Below are 16,039 nucleotides of genomic sequence, written 5' to 3'. Positions count from 1 at the left end.
GAGCTTGAGGAAGGTGATTTGAAAGTGGGGGAAATTGACATCAGTCCCTTGTCATGGTCAGATCTGCTCGGATTCAGTGGTAAAATGTGGTTTTCACGGGGCAAGTGCTGGAACAAAAAAACAAAAAACCCCACTCACAGACAGTGCTTTAAACCCCGGACCAGTGCCTAAAGACGCAGCACAAATGAAAGTCTGGATGAGCACTTGCCTGTAAATCTGAACACAACTCTCGGTCAGTTTATGCACTTCACCAGATTCTGGACTGCTCTTCACATATTTTATGCATACAAAATGTTTATTTTATGGGGGGGGAGCATTGAAAAATGTGCATTTCGTATAAAAAGTGTGTTCAAAATGTGTAGAATTGAAATGTGCACTTTCAGTATGATATTTAAAAAATATAAATGACAAAATGGGATGGAATGGACCTGTGACTGCTAGCAAAACTGGAATAAGGCAGAATGCCAGCCCACTCAAACTTCAGGTCCAGCCTGCAAGTTACAAGGCAACCACCACATGGAACATAGGGAGCCACCTTACAACAAGTCAGACCACCTGCGCTCCCCTTGGTCCTAACAGGTTCCCTCTCCTTAGGAGTGCTGCATTTCAGCACAGGTGGGGGTTCTGTTCCTGGCCCCCGTGCATATTGGCAGAGCATGCATAATCCCACCCCATCCTAGTTATACCCCCTTCCTGCCCTCTTCCAGGTCCAAAAGGACCCGTGTGGTGGTGGTCACACATCAATTGGACTTACACAAAATGGTCACCACCTGTACCTAGGCTTTGAGATTGACACAGGCCCCCTCCAGAGTTCCTGGAAGAACGGAGAAGGCCCTGGTACTTTTGAATTGCTATTTACTTCAGCACATTCAGGTCCTGACCACGTTAAAGTGACTGTCTCGTCTCTGAAGTGATTATGGAAAAAACAGAGGACCGCCTTACTCAGCACCTCTGCTCCCTCATGCACATTCAGAGTAACGCCTGATCTGCTTAGACTGGTAAATAAAATCAAGCATTTATTTCCTTTTTAAAACAAAAAACAAAAAAACCCCTTATGATCAGCCAGCAGGAATCAAACTACTTCCTTTCTCATGCACCATCTGCAGAGCAGTTTCTTTAATTATTTACATTTTATTGAAGTTTTATGCAATCAGCAAAAAGAGCATAGAATCTCTCTCCTGCATACCCATTGAACACCCACTCAAATCATATTGCCCTTACACTTATCCATATTACCTACTTCAAGAAAAGGGTGTCCAAAGGGAAAAAGCAATGAAATAAAATTTCTCAGAGGCATTTCTGATGCAGTTATTATGTTTTGCTACCTTTCTCACCTGCACTATTCTCAAAATTGCCCACAACAAAATTTTAAGAAGTAACTTGATACTCCCCTGTGCAGCTTTTGAGACTCGACAAGAGGCTGGATGGACACGGAAGAACTCTGACTGGGATTACTCACCGGTAAGGAAATCTGGGTCAGGGGTAGGCTCAGAGAGCTCCTCTTGGCACTGGTTCTCTAGCGGAACAGTGGCCAACACCAACCCATCTGGCAACTGCTGCTCCAAACCACGGGCAAAGTTATTCTGTCTGGAAAAACCCAAGAGAGACAAGTTCAGAATCTGCAAAACAACAGGAAAGGTTGGTTCAAAAGACACAGAGAAGAGAAGTGCAGCCCTCTCTGCAAGAGCATGGATGAAGCAACCCTTGTCAAACCAGCTCTCAGAAATGGCAGTAGTGTCCTCCTGGCAGAGCCAACACTCCATTCACAGGGATGGGTGAGGTTGGTGCATGCACACCTCCAGGGCCACGTTGACCTCACTGCCACCACCATATACCATCCCAAGAGAATTGCCACTACCAGCAATGAGCAGGCCATGAATACGTCATCCTGCAAACAAGTGGGCAAAACTCTGCACTGCCGACTGCTCTCTGATTGAAGATGAGCTCCTCTTTTGTGGTGGTGTCAATGCTTGAGGAAGAACAGCTAGAGCAGAGACGCAGATGTGGGTGGGAGGTTAAGCATCCCTGTTTCTGCTTCTCCGCTGGAAATTGTTCTTTCCTTAAAACGTTTCTTATACGCAGCCTCCATTCTTATTCTGCCCATCAGAACTCCTCCAGAAGCTTCTCTAATTATGGGCAACTGCCCTGCTCTGGCTAAGACGCACATCTTGCTACATTTGCCTCCCTCCCACCCCTCTCTTTTCTCACTCCCCTCTCCTTTGTGAAGCTGCTTATTCTAAGAACTGAGAGGCAGCCCCTGTTGCAGTTTTGTGTATACTGTAAAAGCACAACGCACATGGATACTGCTGCATAGGCAACTCAAAGAACAGCAAGCCTTTATCCATCACCTGAAGGTTCCCTTCAGCACCTGCCCAGGTGCCACCTCCCGAGTTTGATTGTTGTAACCATAGAACATCTCCCCAAAGAGAGTTTGGTTCATGGGCAGCTCCCGGCTCTCTTCACAGTCGCCACCCTCTGGACACGACTCTGAGATTAACTGGCATGATCGTCCATCTATGCCTAGCTTGTAATCTTCGATGCATCTGGCGTGGGAGGGAATGCAAGGGACACGGTTACATCTTGCTGTGAGAGCTACAGAAGGGAAGATGACTGGCTATGGAAGTGTACTTTCGACAATAGAAGAACCCATGCACAAGTAATTTGCTGCTGCAACGCTGTGGTGAGACACTGTGTCGGAGGATCTCTCTGACGATCTCAGAAATGAAATCATGCTATTCAGCTAGAGAGTGAGAAAGGTTAACACTATAGGTCTAACTCAGCAGTATGTCTCCAGAAAACCATTTCCACACTGACTTGTGTGCTAGGAAACTCCTGCATGAGGCAGATGATTCCAGGGCATGTCCCAACCAGTGCTTTTCTTCTAGAAAAAAGGTCCCATTACTGCGTACCCTTGAATACCCCCAGAAAAAAGCACTGGTCCTAAGATGCATGATCAGTTCATGTGGACCTCACTTTTGCCTCATGTGAAGTGAGAATGAAACTTAGAATGCACACCAAAACACTCAATCACAGCTTTTCCAGCATGTTGCATTGGAAAGATTGATAGATGCGGGCAAACTGTCTACTATGAAATGTTGAGAAAAGTTTTGGAAAGTAATGCATGATGTATTAGGGTATGTCAAATTTTTCGACTTTCAAATTCCAAAAAAATGAAAGGAGCTAAAAAGTCGTAACATGACTTGGGAATTTTGGTTAAATTTATATAATTTAGCTTTGCTCTGTAAATAAAGTGTGTGTTTATTTGCTTGTTAATCAAACATAGACTTACCAAGCTAAATGTTGTCCAATCACATAATAGCAAATTTGAATTCCTCACACCATAAACCATATTTAAAAGACCCCTCAGTGAATAAATTTCACCTCCTAAAATGACACATCCTAATGAGGTGTTATTTATAACCCCCTCCAGCCTCTCTGACTGAGGGAGTCACTCCCATACCTCAAATAGACAGAAAGAAACCCACTCATTTCAGAACTATACAGGTAAGGATACGTATGAAATTACTCCTCCCAACTATTCGTCTGGATTTTGGCATTCCATATTGCTAAATCTAATTTCCAGAGCAGTGCTGATAAATTAGCAAGCACCATTCTTCTAATTTATTAAATTTCTGAATTTTGTTCAGGCCACGGAGCTTTCACAATTTGCTATTTTTCAGGCCATGTCTCTTGCCCCCCTTGCAGGATCTCAACATGCTTCAACTTTGATCGAATCACAGCAGGAAAAGGAATCCTCTAGACCACGGCTTCCCAAACTTGGGTCTCCAGCTGCTTTTGGACTACAACCCCCATCATCCCTGACCACTAGTCCTCTAGCTAGGAATGATGGGAGTTGTAGTTCAAAAACAGCTGGGGACCCAAGTTTGGGAAGCCCAGCTCTACACAATGGTATGCCCTCAGCGAGATTCCCCTGTTTTCTTGATCAATGCACCCAGGCACCTCAGTAGCTGCAAGAAGGCAGGGGTGCGGGAAGACACAGGCAATATTTGCCATTTCATTCTTGGAAAATTTTAGGATTTTTCCTACTTATAGCACTTATGGCAGAACATGGGGCACAGTGAACAGAATGGAAAGAGGGAAACGGGCTCTTCCCAATTCCTGGGAATTCTTCCAAGGAGATCCCAGCATATTTAAGGTGTGACCCAGCCTTCTCTGCCATTGCAAGATTCAGTTATTTCACCAAATGAACACACTCTGTACAACAAGGTGTAATGCTACCATATTATCATTATTTCAACTTCTTAATTAAGGACTATGGGCAGTAGCCAACTAATGTGCCCCATCAGGACAAGGATTTGCTCTTGCGCAATTGGACTCTCCCCCCCCCTCTTCCTCCTGTGTGCACCCCATGCCCTCCCCATATCTGCTCTGGAGGTTTGGGGGAGACTCAGAGGAGATTTAGGGAGCATGCCAGGAGAGGAGAGGAGAGGGAGAAAGCCCTGTTGCAAAAGTGAAAATCTTTGTGCTAATGAGACATGTTACTCAGAGCTACTTTGGATGCTCAGCGCTACTATGGAATAACCACTAGCTTATTGTTTTGAAGAGAAAGCCAGGAGTAACTGAGTGCTACAAAGGGAGTTTGGAGTGTAGATTAGCAGCACAGCAGCTATAAATGGTGCATTTAATACTGAGAAAAGAAAAATAAGCACAGCCAGACTTACAAACACACCAATATAAAGTTCAACAAAAGATGTTCCACATTCCTGGAAGATACTAAAGACGTTTGTGGAACTCACCCACAGAACATAAGGATATTGTATAGAACAGGATCTTCTGGCAAAGGCACCATCTGCTGCAGGCAGAGCTGCTCGCAACCACCATTGAATCCGTCCGAACAGTCCACACCAATGTGGCGATCGTAGCAGCCAGTGCCATCTTTCATGGGGCTGAGGCCAGGCGGACACTAGCATGACAAGAAAGCACAACAGCACAAACCAGCTTAGTCACACACAGGAGGTGGGAGATTGCAGAGCTCCTGCTTTCTGCTTCGCTCGACACAAAATTGTGTTAATGGCACGCAACAGCATAATCGCACCTCCGCTGGCTGCCTTCCAACGACAACTGTACAAAAACAAACTTCGTTGCATCTCCCATCTGGGCAGTTCAAGGCACCATGTTTAGTGAGAAAAACTCAATTAGAACCCTACTATTTCTCTTTTGTTTGAATCAGTGGCAAGATCTGCAGTGCCATCTCTGCTATTTCCTTGATTGTCATTTCTTGGAACCGATTCTGCTTTCCCCCACCCTTCCTCCTGCTCCTCCTCTCCCCCATTCTTTCTACTAGATAATTCCACAATACCATTCACACTCCAGGCTCATAACCTTAGTGCTACATTGCTAATCTCAGTTGTAAAATCTCATAGCTTTCATCTTTGTAATAATACCTGCAACTATTGGCCCTTTTCTCTCATTTGATGTGACTGAGCAGCTTGCTCTCTTCCATTATTTCTCACTTCAGCTGTTTTAACACTTCTTCTTCTTGCTAAGTCTTCCTATCTCCTCTAACTTGGGCACTGTGTCTTCCTTAGCCCTGGTGCAGTCCAGAGGAAGTGCTCTTCTATTCGGTGGGTGAATAGGCAATCACCCCATTCATCATCACCCTCATCCAGGCTACTGCTTTCTTCCTAGTTACCCGGGAACTACTAGATGCGCTAGATGTGAGGAGGTATCTGTGTGTGTGCACACGCACGTACACACACACACACACACACAGACACACACACACATGGCTGGATTCAGGATAGATTCAGGTTCCTGCAGGGATTCTGCATCTGCAGACTGATGAAAGAGTTGAACCTTTAACTGACTTCAGTTGTTTTTAGGCGAACAATGTGCTTGCAGTGAACTCTGAACTGCATCCATCTCTGGTTACTTGAGAAAATGGTCATGGTGCCACCTGCATGGTCAGACATCTAAGCAATTGAATCAGGAGTCCCCAGTTATCTGGGAACTGTTTCCCTAGGCTTTCCAATTCGTTTCAGTTTTTGGATTGAGAAAAAGGAACACAAGAACAACTTGGAATGCAGTGAGTTAAAGAGCTATCCAGCTCAGGGAAATTACTGTCAAGAAGGTTATTCTTTCAAATGGAGCCCTTTGAGGCACACAGTGGAAAAAGTCACGGGCTGCTCTCTATCCTTCTCCATGTATTTCGGCTCATGAGGTGTTAACAGAAGATTTGTTCCTGAAATGATTTCCCCCTCACAGTCCTGGTGACTGAAGCTCACACAACAAGTCACAGGTTGCTTGCTGACACTAATTCTGCAATTTCCAAAACAAACGGCCCCCTGTGGGCTCACTAGGCTCTCATCCTGCCCCATGTCGCACTTCCCCCTCCAGTGCCAGCTGGAATGCTGAAGCACAAGAGCACTTTAGGTGTTTTTACGATGCTGGCACTTGATGAGCAAGCCCAGATGTTCAGGATGATGGCAAACAGGCAAATGAGGAGCCTGGGGATCCTGCCCAGCACCCATCCCCATCTCATTGGCTTCCCATCTGTCTGACCAGATGTGCAAGCAAGTTGGGATTGGGTGGGCAAGTGAGGTACGTGTGTGTGTGTGTGCGTGCGCCTCCCTCCCTCAAATTGATTTGACTCCTTTGTGGCCATTAGCAGGAACCATTTGCTGTCATACTGTTGAGCAGCTCCCACTCTTTTACATGGACCAAGGGCAGGTATTTGCTAGTGGATTGTATCTCAAGTTCGTGTAGCATAAGCAATAAAAAGGTGCCTCAGTGCGACACTCCCTGCACTTTCCTTTGTAACCTGCACCATTCAGCAGCAAATCATGTGTTTGCTACACTACAGCATCTGCAACTCTCGGGTGTTGGAGACTACACTGGTGGGGGTAACCCCTTTACATGCTCTTCTGCTTTGTTGCCACCCCCTGCTACTTCCCTATAGCCTCATCATTTTCTTCAGATGGAAATAAGGTTTAAAACCTGTGCAAAGTGCACATCAACTATTCTGATTAAAAAGGCAAAGGGACCCCTGACCATTAGGTCCAGTCACCGACGACTCTGGGGTTGCGGTGCTCATCTCGCTTTATTGGCCGAGGGAGCCGGCGTTTGTCTGCAGACAACTTCCGGGTCTTGTGGCCAGCATGACTAAACTGCTTCTGGCAAACCAGAGCAGCGCACAGAAATGCTGTTTACCTTCCCGCCAAAGCGGTACCTATTTATCTACTTGCACTTTGACGTGCTTTCGAACTGCTAAGTGGGCAGGAGCTGGGACTGAGCAACAGGAGCTCACCCCGTCACAGGGATTCGAACCACCGACCTTCTGATCAGCAAGTCCTAGGCTCTGTGGTTTAACCCAGAGTGCCACCCGTGTCCCTTCTATTCTGATTACAAGGATGTATATACCAGATGCCTTGTTCTATATCATAGTAATACCTCCAGCACACCAGAAGCTGCCTTATGCTGATGGAGTCACATGACTGCTCCATCTAGCTGAGTCTTATTCTATCCTGACTGGCAGTGGCTGTTCAGGGTTTTGGGCAGGGAGCCTTCCCACTCCAACCTGGAGATGTCAGGAATTGTACCCTGTGGCCTTTTGCTCTGCAGACTGCCACTGAGCCTTGGCCCTCCCCTGAGGGTGTTAAGTTATAAGAAGTTCCGCTTGCGCATTCTGAAACCACTCAGTCTGCATTAGTGGCCCACAGACAAGGCAAGCCTTGATCAGCAAGGATAATAGCCTCTTCAAGGATATGGTGTGTGTTTTACTGAGGGAATACGTGGGTTTGGCTTCCTGGGAGTTGTAACTGCGATACAACCTTTCAGACTCTGCCTCCTATGATTAAAGGTAAAGGGACCCCTGACCATTAGGTCCAGTCGTGGCTGATTCTGGGGTTGCAGTGCTCATCTCGCTTTATTTGCTGAGGGATCCGGCGTACAGCTTCTGGGTCATGTGGCCAGCATGACTAAGCCACTTCTGGCGAACCAGAGCAGCGCACGGAAACACCGTTTACCTTCCCGCCGGAGCGGTACCTATTTATCTACTTGCACTTTGATGTGCTTTCGAACTGCTAGGTTGGCAGGAGCAGGGACCGAGCAACGGGAGCTCACCCCTTCACGGGTATTCGAACCGACGATCTTCTGATCGGCAAGTCCTAGGCTCTGTGGTTTAACCCACAGCGCCACCTGTGTCCCCGCCTCCTATGATTAGGGTACTGCAAATGTTTGTCATTTTTTTTTTACCTAAAGCAAAAAATTGCACATTTGCCATTGCAGACAAGTATCCCAAACAAGAAACAGGTTTGAAAACAGTCTTTGAGGAATAAAAGGGGAGTGAAACTAAAATGTGAGGAGAGGCCATGAAGTCAGCAATGATATGAAAGCAAATTAGATTTGCTCTTTAAATGGGAATGACATGCAGTTAAGCATGTGGTGTGCAAGAACAATTGGACACTGCAAAATTCTCACCCGTGCTTTTGACAACAACAAAAAATAAGTCTCAAAGTATGCTGTTTTCAAGTTGCACTAACTGTAAAGAACATTTGGCTGTGGTGGCAAAATTTACCACCTTTGTGCATTCATGAGATGGAAAGCAAGACCAGGAAACTTTTAAGTCCTTGTGGGCTTCTTATTATATGTGCCAGAATTGCAAAACAGAGATTAATCCATTTAAGGACATTTTGCTGCTGCTTTAAGAGATTATATTAATTGCTGAAGGTTTTTATTTGTGGATTTATCTTGTATATGGATCATCACATTGTATGTTTTGTTGTAAGTGAATGAACTGTGTTTTTATGTGTTTCACAATTTTATTCATACCTATGTATTAAATGTCCTGAAGATGTGAAGCCAGAGGAGAGGGAATTAAATGGGGACATTCTCTTCCCCTTCTCCACTCCCTTGCTCATTCCTTCTGCTCGTGCTGCTGCTGTCAGCAGTGGCCCTGTCAGCAGTCATTTCAGAGATCTCTGTGCAGAAAGTGTTCCACGTGCTGATCCCCCCCCCCCAATTCATCGCACATCCGACTTTGACACGATGCCTCTCCCAGTGCAGAGCAGGTGCAGAGGAAGAGCATCAGCAACGGGACATGTGCAGCAGCTTCACGGGCGCAGTTTGAAGCAGATGGATTGCTTTCCACCTATCTCTCCTGGGAGCCCTTGTGCAAAAGGGTGCAGTGAAATGGGCTGCGGGGGCGTGAGAGCAGGTGGGGAGGTGGAGGAAGGGAACATCTGCCACAGAGCAGTTAGCAAGCATCTCCTCCTGAGCAATGGGGGCCGGTAGATAGACAGTGGCGGCGGCAGCAGGAGGAGTGGACTCTGGAGACAGAGAATTAAGTTGTCAGGACCCAACCCCATGTGGAAGCTTCACTTATAAATATATGGATGCCAGGGCCCAAGCCTGCATGGAATCTAACCACCACATTCTCAGCCAGAAGTTCTCCCACTAATCATAGGTGCACATGAACTTTCTGTGGTTTCATGTTAGTTAAGGAAAGGCTTTCTTGTTCCAGCGGGTGCACATAATCTCTCCCAGCTAATACATAATGTAGTACGTTCAGCTTCCAGGGGACAAGGAATTTAAAAAAGAAAACCTGTCTCAGGCCAGAGTCCTCTACAGATCAAGGCACTACTGACTGTAGCCTGTGAAATTTGGCCTTATATTTATTTGTTTGTATTATGATCATTTATAAAATTTATTTTCAAGGCAACTTATAACAAGTTAGCTAAGAACAATAACACAATACAGTGGTGCCTCGCAAGACGAAATTAATTCGTTCCGCAAGTTTTTTCTTCTTGCGAGTTTTTCTTCTTGCGAAGCACGGTTTCCCATAGGAATGCATTGAAAATCAATCAATGTGTTCCTATGGAGACCGTCCGGGGACAGAGGGGAAGCGCCGCGCGCCTTCCCCTCTGTCCCCGGACCTGTTTAAAGCAAGGGGCGGCGGGGAGAAGACTGCTTCTCCCCGTTGCCTGCCCCGCAATCTCCGGGGACAAAGGGGAAGCGCCGCGCACCTTCCCCTCTGTCCCCGGACCTGTTTTAAAGCAAGGGAAGGGGCACGCGCGCCTTCCCCTCTGTCCCCTCTTTTGAAGCAAGGGGCGGAGGGGAGAAGATTGCTTCTCCCCGTTGCCGCCCCTTGGTTCAAAAGGGGTCCGGGGACAGAGGGGAAGGCGCGCGCGCCTTCCCCTCTGTCCCCGGAGATTGTGGGGCTGGCAACGGGGAGAAGCGATCTTCTCCCTGCCGCCCCTTGCTTCAAAAGAGGTTCGGGGACAGCGGGGAAGATGCGCTGCGCTTCCCCGCTATCCCCGGAGCTTGCGGGGCAAGCTTCGTTTTGCGAAGCAAGCCCATAGGGAGATGCGTCTTGCGAAGCGGCTAAGAAAACGGAAAACTCCTTCGTCTAGCGAGTTTTTCGTCTTCCGAGGCGTTCGTCTTGCGGGGCACCACTGTACAATGAAGTAGCTTGATATGAGTGTTGCTGCCTCTCTTGCCATCAGAGGCTTCTGAGGCTCTGGAAGGCACAGAAGAGTACCTGTAAGGTAAGTCACACCTGCTGAATTTCTGTTTCTCGTGCAGCTGTCAAGATATAATGGTAAGCATCCGCACAGAGGTTGAGAGCATTCAAAGGGCTTCATATATGCTCTGCTCATCTCTAATAATAACTGAGTGCACATTCTTGACCACAGAATCGTTTGTCCAAATTTGAACAATAAGGATGCATACAGAAGTTGCACCCTAACTCTTTCTGAACTTTTCAGCTGGGAAATTTGCAAAAGCACACTCCTGGCTAGCTTTCGAAATGGGAGTTCTTTCATTTTGGTGGTTTGGTGGTTTGTTTATTTCAAGTTACTCTTGAGTCTTGTGTCACAGGGCATGATAGAAAAAGAGATAAAAAGAGCAAGGAAAAGAAAAATGTCTTGCTGTGAATTTCTGCTTATGGGGAATGATTGATGACATTCCTCTTAGGGATGACTCCTCCTAGTGGAAGGAACAGGCAGGGCCCACTAAAGCTTTTCTTCTTCTCACCAAAACACCTGGCAGAGCAGACAACTCCTCGGCCCCACATCCCAACTTCAACACCCTGAACGCTGGGTTTACATGTGCCAAAGCATTTGCTGAATGGAGCAGCTGGGTCAGGCAACACACCACTCAAGTAGAAAATGGAGCTCCCACTTACCTAGGTTGTTTGTGGTGTCCTCATGTTTCTGTGGCTCACCCAACCCTGTCTCTTCTGCCTTAACTTATTAGAAAGAATACCATCTCCGCAGCTCCAGGGGAATTTTGCTAATATTTAAATAGCTACTGATCAGATTGTGCCAACAAAGAGTATGACTCATCCATTCCCTTTGGCACACACGCTAATTCATCGAAGGACTTCTTCACACATTAAAAAATACAGTGGTGCCCCGCAAGACGAATGCCTCGCAAGACGGAAAACTCGCAAGACGAAAGAGTTTTCTGTTTTGGAGGTGCTTCGCAAAACGAATTTCCAATGGGCTTGCTTCGCAAGACGAAAATGTCTTGCGAGTTCCTGCGGGTTTTCCCCCCCTTTCCCCCCCTTTTTCTAAGCCGCTAAGCCGCTTATCCGCTAAGCCGCTAAAAGCCGCTAAACCGCTAATAGCGCTAATCCGCTAATCGGCTAATGGGCTTGCTTTGCAAGACGAAAAAACCGCTAGACGAAGAGAATCGCGGAACGGATTCTTTTCGTCTTGCGAGGCACCACTGTACACAAATGTACATCAAAGATGTTTTACGTGTATTCCTAAAAAAGTGTGAAGGTGGCAAACTTGTAGTTGCAAGAGTGTGTAACATACAGAAAGAGTGTGCATCGTACTCATTAGGAAGTCAAGTGTCATGCCAGCTTCCTACCAGGTGGGGCAAGGCAGTGTGTCAAGTCTATATTTGTCTTGCATAATGGGGAAGGTGGGCATAAAATGGGGAAACTGTAGGAGACAGGAGACAAAAAACAGCCACAGAGCCGAAAGAGAATACAAACATATGGGGCTTTGTCCGCTGCCTTGTGGGATTTCTTCGGGAGAAGAAAAGGCTAAGGATTAAACCCTACACAAATCCGGAGTGGAGTCTCTAAGATGGCTGGATGATTGGCGCTTTCTATGCGTCCTTCCAGCAACTCCTGCAGCCAATCTGGTGCCAAACGTATTGCTCTGATTTCTTGTACGCCAAACAAATACACTGAAACCCCAAATAAATCATGTGTGCAAACAGACATTTATCTTTGCAATCCCACTTTCCCAAGAGGCAGCTACATCCCTCTCAATAGAAAGTACACGAACCATACAACCCGTAGAATCCAATTTCCGATCTGCAATGCAGCGGAAGTTCTTGCTGCAGCCACCATTGTCCTTGGAGCAGTCCCGAACTGGCCCAAATGAATCCAGAAGAACTTCCAGGTTGTCAAAAGAGGAGGAAGTCATCAGTTCTTCCCTGCAAGGGAGAAAAATACTATTGTTAATATTCATTGTTTTAATATAACTATTCGTTGAGGCACATAAGTGTTCTATGAGCTTTAGAGCAGATGTTGCTGGACTACAAATCCCATCATCTCTGGCCATTGGCCAACAACATCTGGAAGGCCTACTATGTACAGGGTCAGATTTAAGGTGCTGGTTTTGACCTTTCAAGCCCTTCACAGCCTAGGACCCTCGTACCTACGGGACCACTTCTCCCAGTATGCCCCACGGAGAGCCTCAAGGTCCATAAATAGCAACAGCCTAGTGGTCCTGGGCCCTAAGGAAGTCAGATTAGCCTCAACCAGAGCCAGGGCCTTTTCAACACTGGCTCCGGCCTGGTGGAACGCTCTGCCTCATGAGACCAGGGGATCTGATTTCTTTCTGCAGGGCCTGTAAGACAGAGTTGTTCAGCCTGGCCTTTGGCTTGGAGCCAATTTGATTCCCTCCCCCTCTTTCTTTTTTCCTTTCTCCTCCTGTGATGAGGCTGCGTTTTAATGTTTCAATGTTTTAATGTTGTATTTTAATCTTGTTTTTAAGTTGTATTCATTCAACTTGTTTTTATTATTGGTTGTTAGCCGCCCTGAGCCCGGCCTTGGCTGGGGAGGGTGGGGTATAAATAATAATAATAATAATAATAATAATAATAATAATAATAATAATTATGCTTAGCAGGAGAGTAATAAAGTGGCTTAATACATGGAGCTGTGTGTCTCTGCTAAAGGATGACTGAGCACAGAAACAGGGTAGCTGCAGATGATGTGAGTTCTTTGTGGCTGTGTACAGATGACCGTTTCTGTGGACCATCGGTAGCTTGAAAACTGGAATACAACCAATTAATGTAGTAGGCATTAACTACTCATTAACTGCCCATTTCTTAGTACAGGCAATGCCCCATTTACATGGGGGATAGGTGTGTTGAGGCACCATGCCCATTTATTTTATTATTTTATATATTTATATTTATTTTTGCTCATTTGTGTGCTTGCATAGTCATGCTGCAGTTCGTGTGGCTGGAGGTAGGTGGCCATGTGCTGCAGCATGATGATGGATCAGGTGGGCATCCCAGGCAGGTGAGCCCAGGTGAGCATTGTGGGTAGCAGGCAGCCCACAGGTGAGCAGCAGAGGAACATCCAGGGCAGGGCAGGGTCCCCAGCAGCCCCCCTGCTCTACTGGCACTGATGCCTCACACCAATGTCACCATTTGGGCATGTGGAAGGTAAGGAGGCAAGCAGCAGCACAGCACGTGTGCCGCAGGGGAACTGCTCCAGCCCGCCCTGCCGGATCCTCAGTGACTGGACCCTGGTGCAGCTCAGCTGAAAAAGGGAAGGAGGCTGTGGTTTGGGCAAAGAGGTGGACAGGTACATGAGTGAGGAGGCAGAAACCAAAACCTGAGGGAGCCAGGGAAGGGCATATCATTTTATGGGCTGGAACTCAATTTTTGCAAATTTCTTCAGTGAGGGGTTTTAGTGGTGTAGTGTGGTGCAGTGGTTAAGAGCGGTGGACTCGTAATCTGGTGAACCGGGTTCGCATCTCCGCTCCTCCACATGCAGCTGCTGGGTGACCTTGGGCCAGTCACACTTCTCTGAAGTCTCTCAGCCTCACTCACCTCACAGAGTGTTTGTTGTGGGGGAGGAAGGGAAAGGAGAATGTTAGCCGCTTTGAGACTCCTTAGGGTAGCGATAATGCGGGATATCAAATCCAAACTCTTCTTCTTAAAAATATGTTTTGGGGTGTGAGGAATTCAAATCTGCTATTAATTTTGTGATTGGACAACATTTAGCTTGGTAAGACTGTGATCGAAGAAGAAGCACGTAAACTTCTTTGACATCAGAGCGAGAAGTGGAGGCAGGGCTCCAGAGCGATGCCGGAGAGGGAACCAGCAAGGGGGAAGGAATTCAGCGTGACACCAATAGAGAGGAGAGGGAGATAGAGGAATCGGTGTCAGGGCTCCGACACCCTTCAACCGAAACTAGCGGAGAGAGCGCTGGCACGCCCCTGCCTTCCCCTTACTTGCGCAGACGCGTTCCGCGCAGGGAACATAGGAGGAGACTTGGGGTCAAACAGCTTTTATGCTGGAAGAGATTCAAGAAACGCCCACTGACGGATTCTGCAAGTGACTAACAGGTCACGGAGGGCGAGCTCTAACCCTAAATATGATTGAGCAAGCAATCTAACTAATCTGAAGGCAATTTACACACAAGTAACCCCCTCACAACCATTACACTTACTTTCGGAAAACCAAAGAATTTTAATTTTACCTTCAGGGGATGTCAGGTAATGCTAAACAACAACAACAACAACAACAATGTACAATAATATTAATATATGACATAAGTGCAAGTACTTGGCAATGATTTTTAATGATTTATATGCAATTTTACACACATTTTACTTACCACGCAAAGCTAAATTATATAAATTTAACCAAAATATATTTTGACTTCCTAAGTCATGTCACAACTTTTTAGCACCTCTCCTTTTGGGGAACTTGAAAATTGACAAATTCAATACGCCCTAGCAGGGAGGGCTTTTCCAGGTTTCCTGCACCCCACCCCCCCTTTTGCTGCTGCCACTGGAGGTGGGCAGACAGAGGAGCCAAGGAAAGGGAGCATCCCTTTTGTCCGTCTACCACTGTGGGCACGACTGGAGGAAGGAGAGAGAAAAGCCGGCATTTCACAAGGCAAGCTTCTTTCTCTCTCTTCGTGGGGCAGCGGTGGTGAGGAAATGAAGGGGGGAAAGGGGTTTCTTTCCACTGCTGCTGTAGGGTGGAGAGGGGAAAAGGACGCATTTAAAAAACTCAGGCTTCCTTCTTTCAGTGGTGCAGCATATGGTTGCCCAAGGGGCCCCGACCATGGCTTCTGGAAGGGGTATGAAGCAGGTGCCCCCAGTGTGACACATCCCAGAGCTCCTCTCCCGGGGTTGGAGGAACCAAGGCTCATGGAGAGGAGCACAGGGCCAAGTTGCACTGGAGGCACCGGCATGGGGGTGCCTGCTCTGCACCCGCCAGGTGCTCTTGGCTGGCTGCACCCTCCCCTGCATGGGTGTGTAGGAGGCACCACCCTCTCTGGATCCCAGCCTTGCAAGGCTGCTGGGAGAGGGGGCAGCCATGCCCTAGCCTTGCCTTTGCTGGTGAGGGGCACTTGCCTCTTGCACCCTTCTCTGGAAGACAAGAGAGCCAGTGTGGAGTAGTGGTTCAGAGTGGTAGACTCGTAATCTGGGGAACCGGGTTCGCGTCCCTGCTCCTCCACATGCAGCTGCTGGGTGACCTTCAGCTAGTCACACTTCTTTGAAGTCTCTCACCCCACAGAGTGTTTGTTGTGGGGGAGGAAGGGAAAGGAGAATGTTAGCTGCTTTGAGACTCCTTCAGGTAGTGATAAAGCGGGATATCAAATCCAAACTCTTCTTCTTCTTCTTCTTCTCATGCTGCCCTCCCCAAATCTGAGCTTTGCAAGGGTGCTGTGGGGACGCAGCAACTGTGCACCCTTCAGTCCCAGCCTCACACGAGCCCAGCAAGACTTGGATCTGGGGAGGGTGGCACGAGAAGGGTGTAATAGCCAAGCTGGCATCACTTGAGCAGAAGCAGGGGCTGGACGAGCGCAGTG

At 47.3% G+C, this 16,039-nt stretch overlaps 1 protein-coding gene across 2 annotated transcripts in view; it reads right to left on the bottom strand.

Moving 5' to 3' along the window:
• The window catches only part of ASTN1 (astrotactin 1), a 237,384-nt gene that overhangs the window by 48,953 nt on the left and 172,392 nt on the right, over window positions 1–16,039 (bottom strand). For both annotated transcript variants that reach the window (XM_079981107.1, XM_079981108.1), the window contains exons 11-14: window positions 12,261–12,411; window positions 4,758–4,924; window positions 2,349–2,543; window positions 1,460–1,587 (exon numbers count right to left, since the gene is read on the bottom strand). In XM_079981107.1, coding sequence (XP_079837233.1) covers window positions 1,460–1,587; window positions 2,349–2,543; window positions 4,758–4,924; window positions 12,261–12,411 — 641 coding nt within the window. The remainder of the gene's footprint in view (window positions 1–1,459; window positions 1,588–2,348; window positions 2,544–4,757; window positions 4,925–12,260; window positions 12,412–16,039) is intronic.

This window comes from Podarcis cretensis (assembly GCF_951804945.1).
Source record: "Podarcis cretensis genome assembly, chromosome: 6".
In the NCBI taxonomy this organism is placed as follows: domain Eukaryota; kingdom Metazoa; phylum Chordata; class Lepidosauria; order Squamata; family Lacertidae; genus Podarcis; species Podarcis cretensis.
The sequence above is the reverse complement of the archived record's forward strand: the minus strand, read 5'-3'. Positions and strand labels throughout refer to the sequence as shown.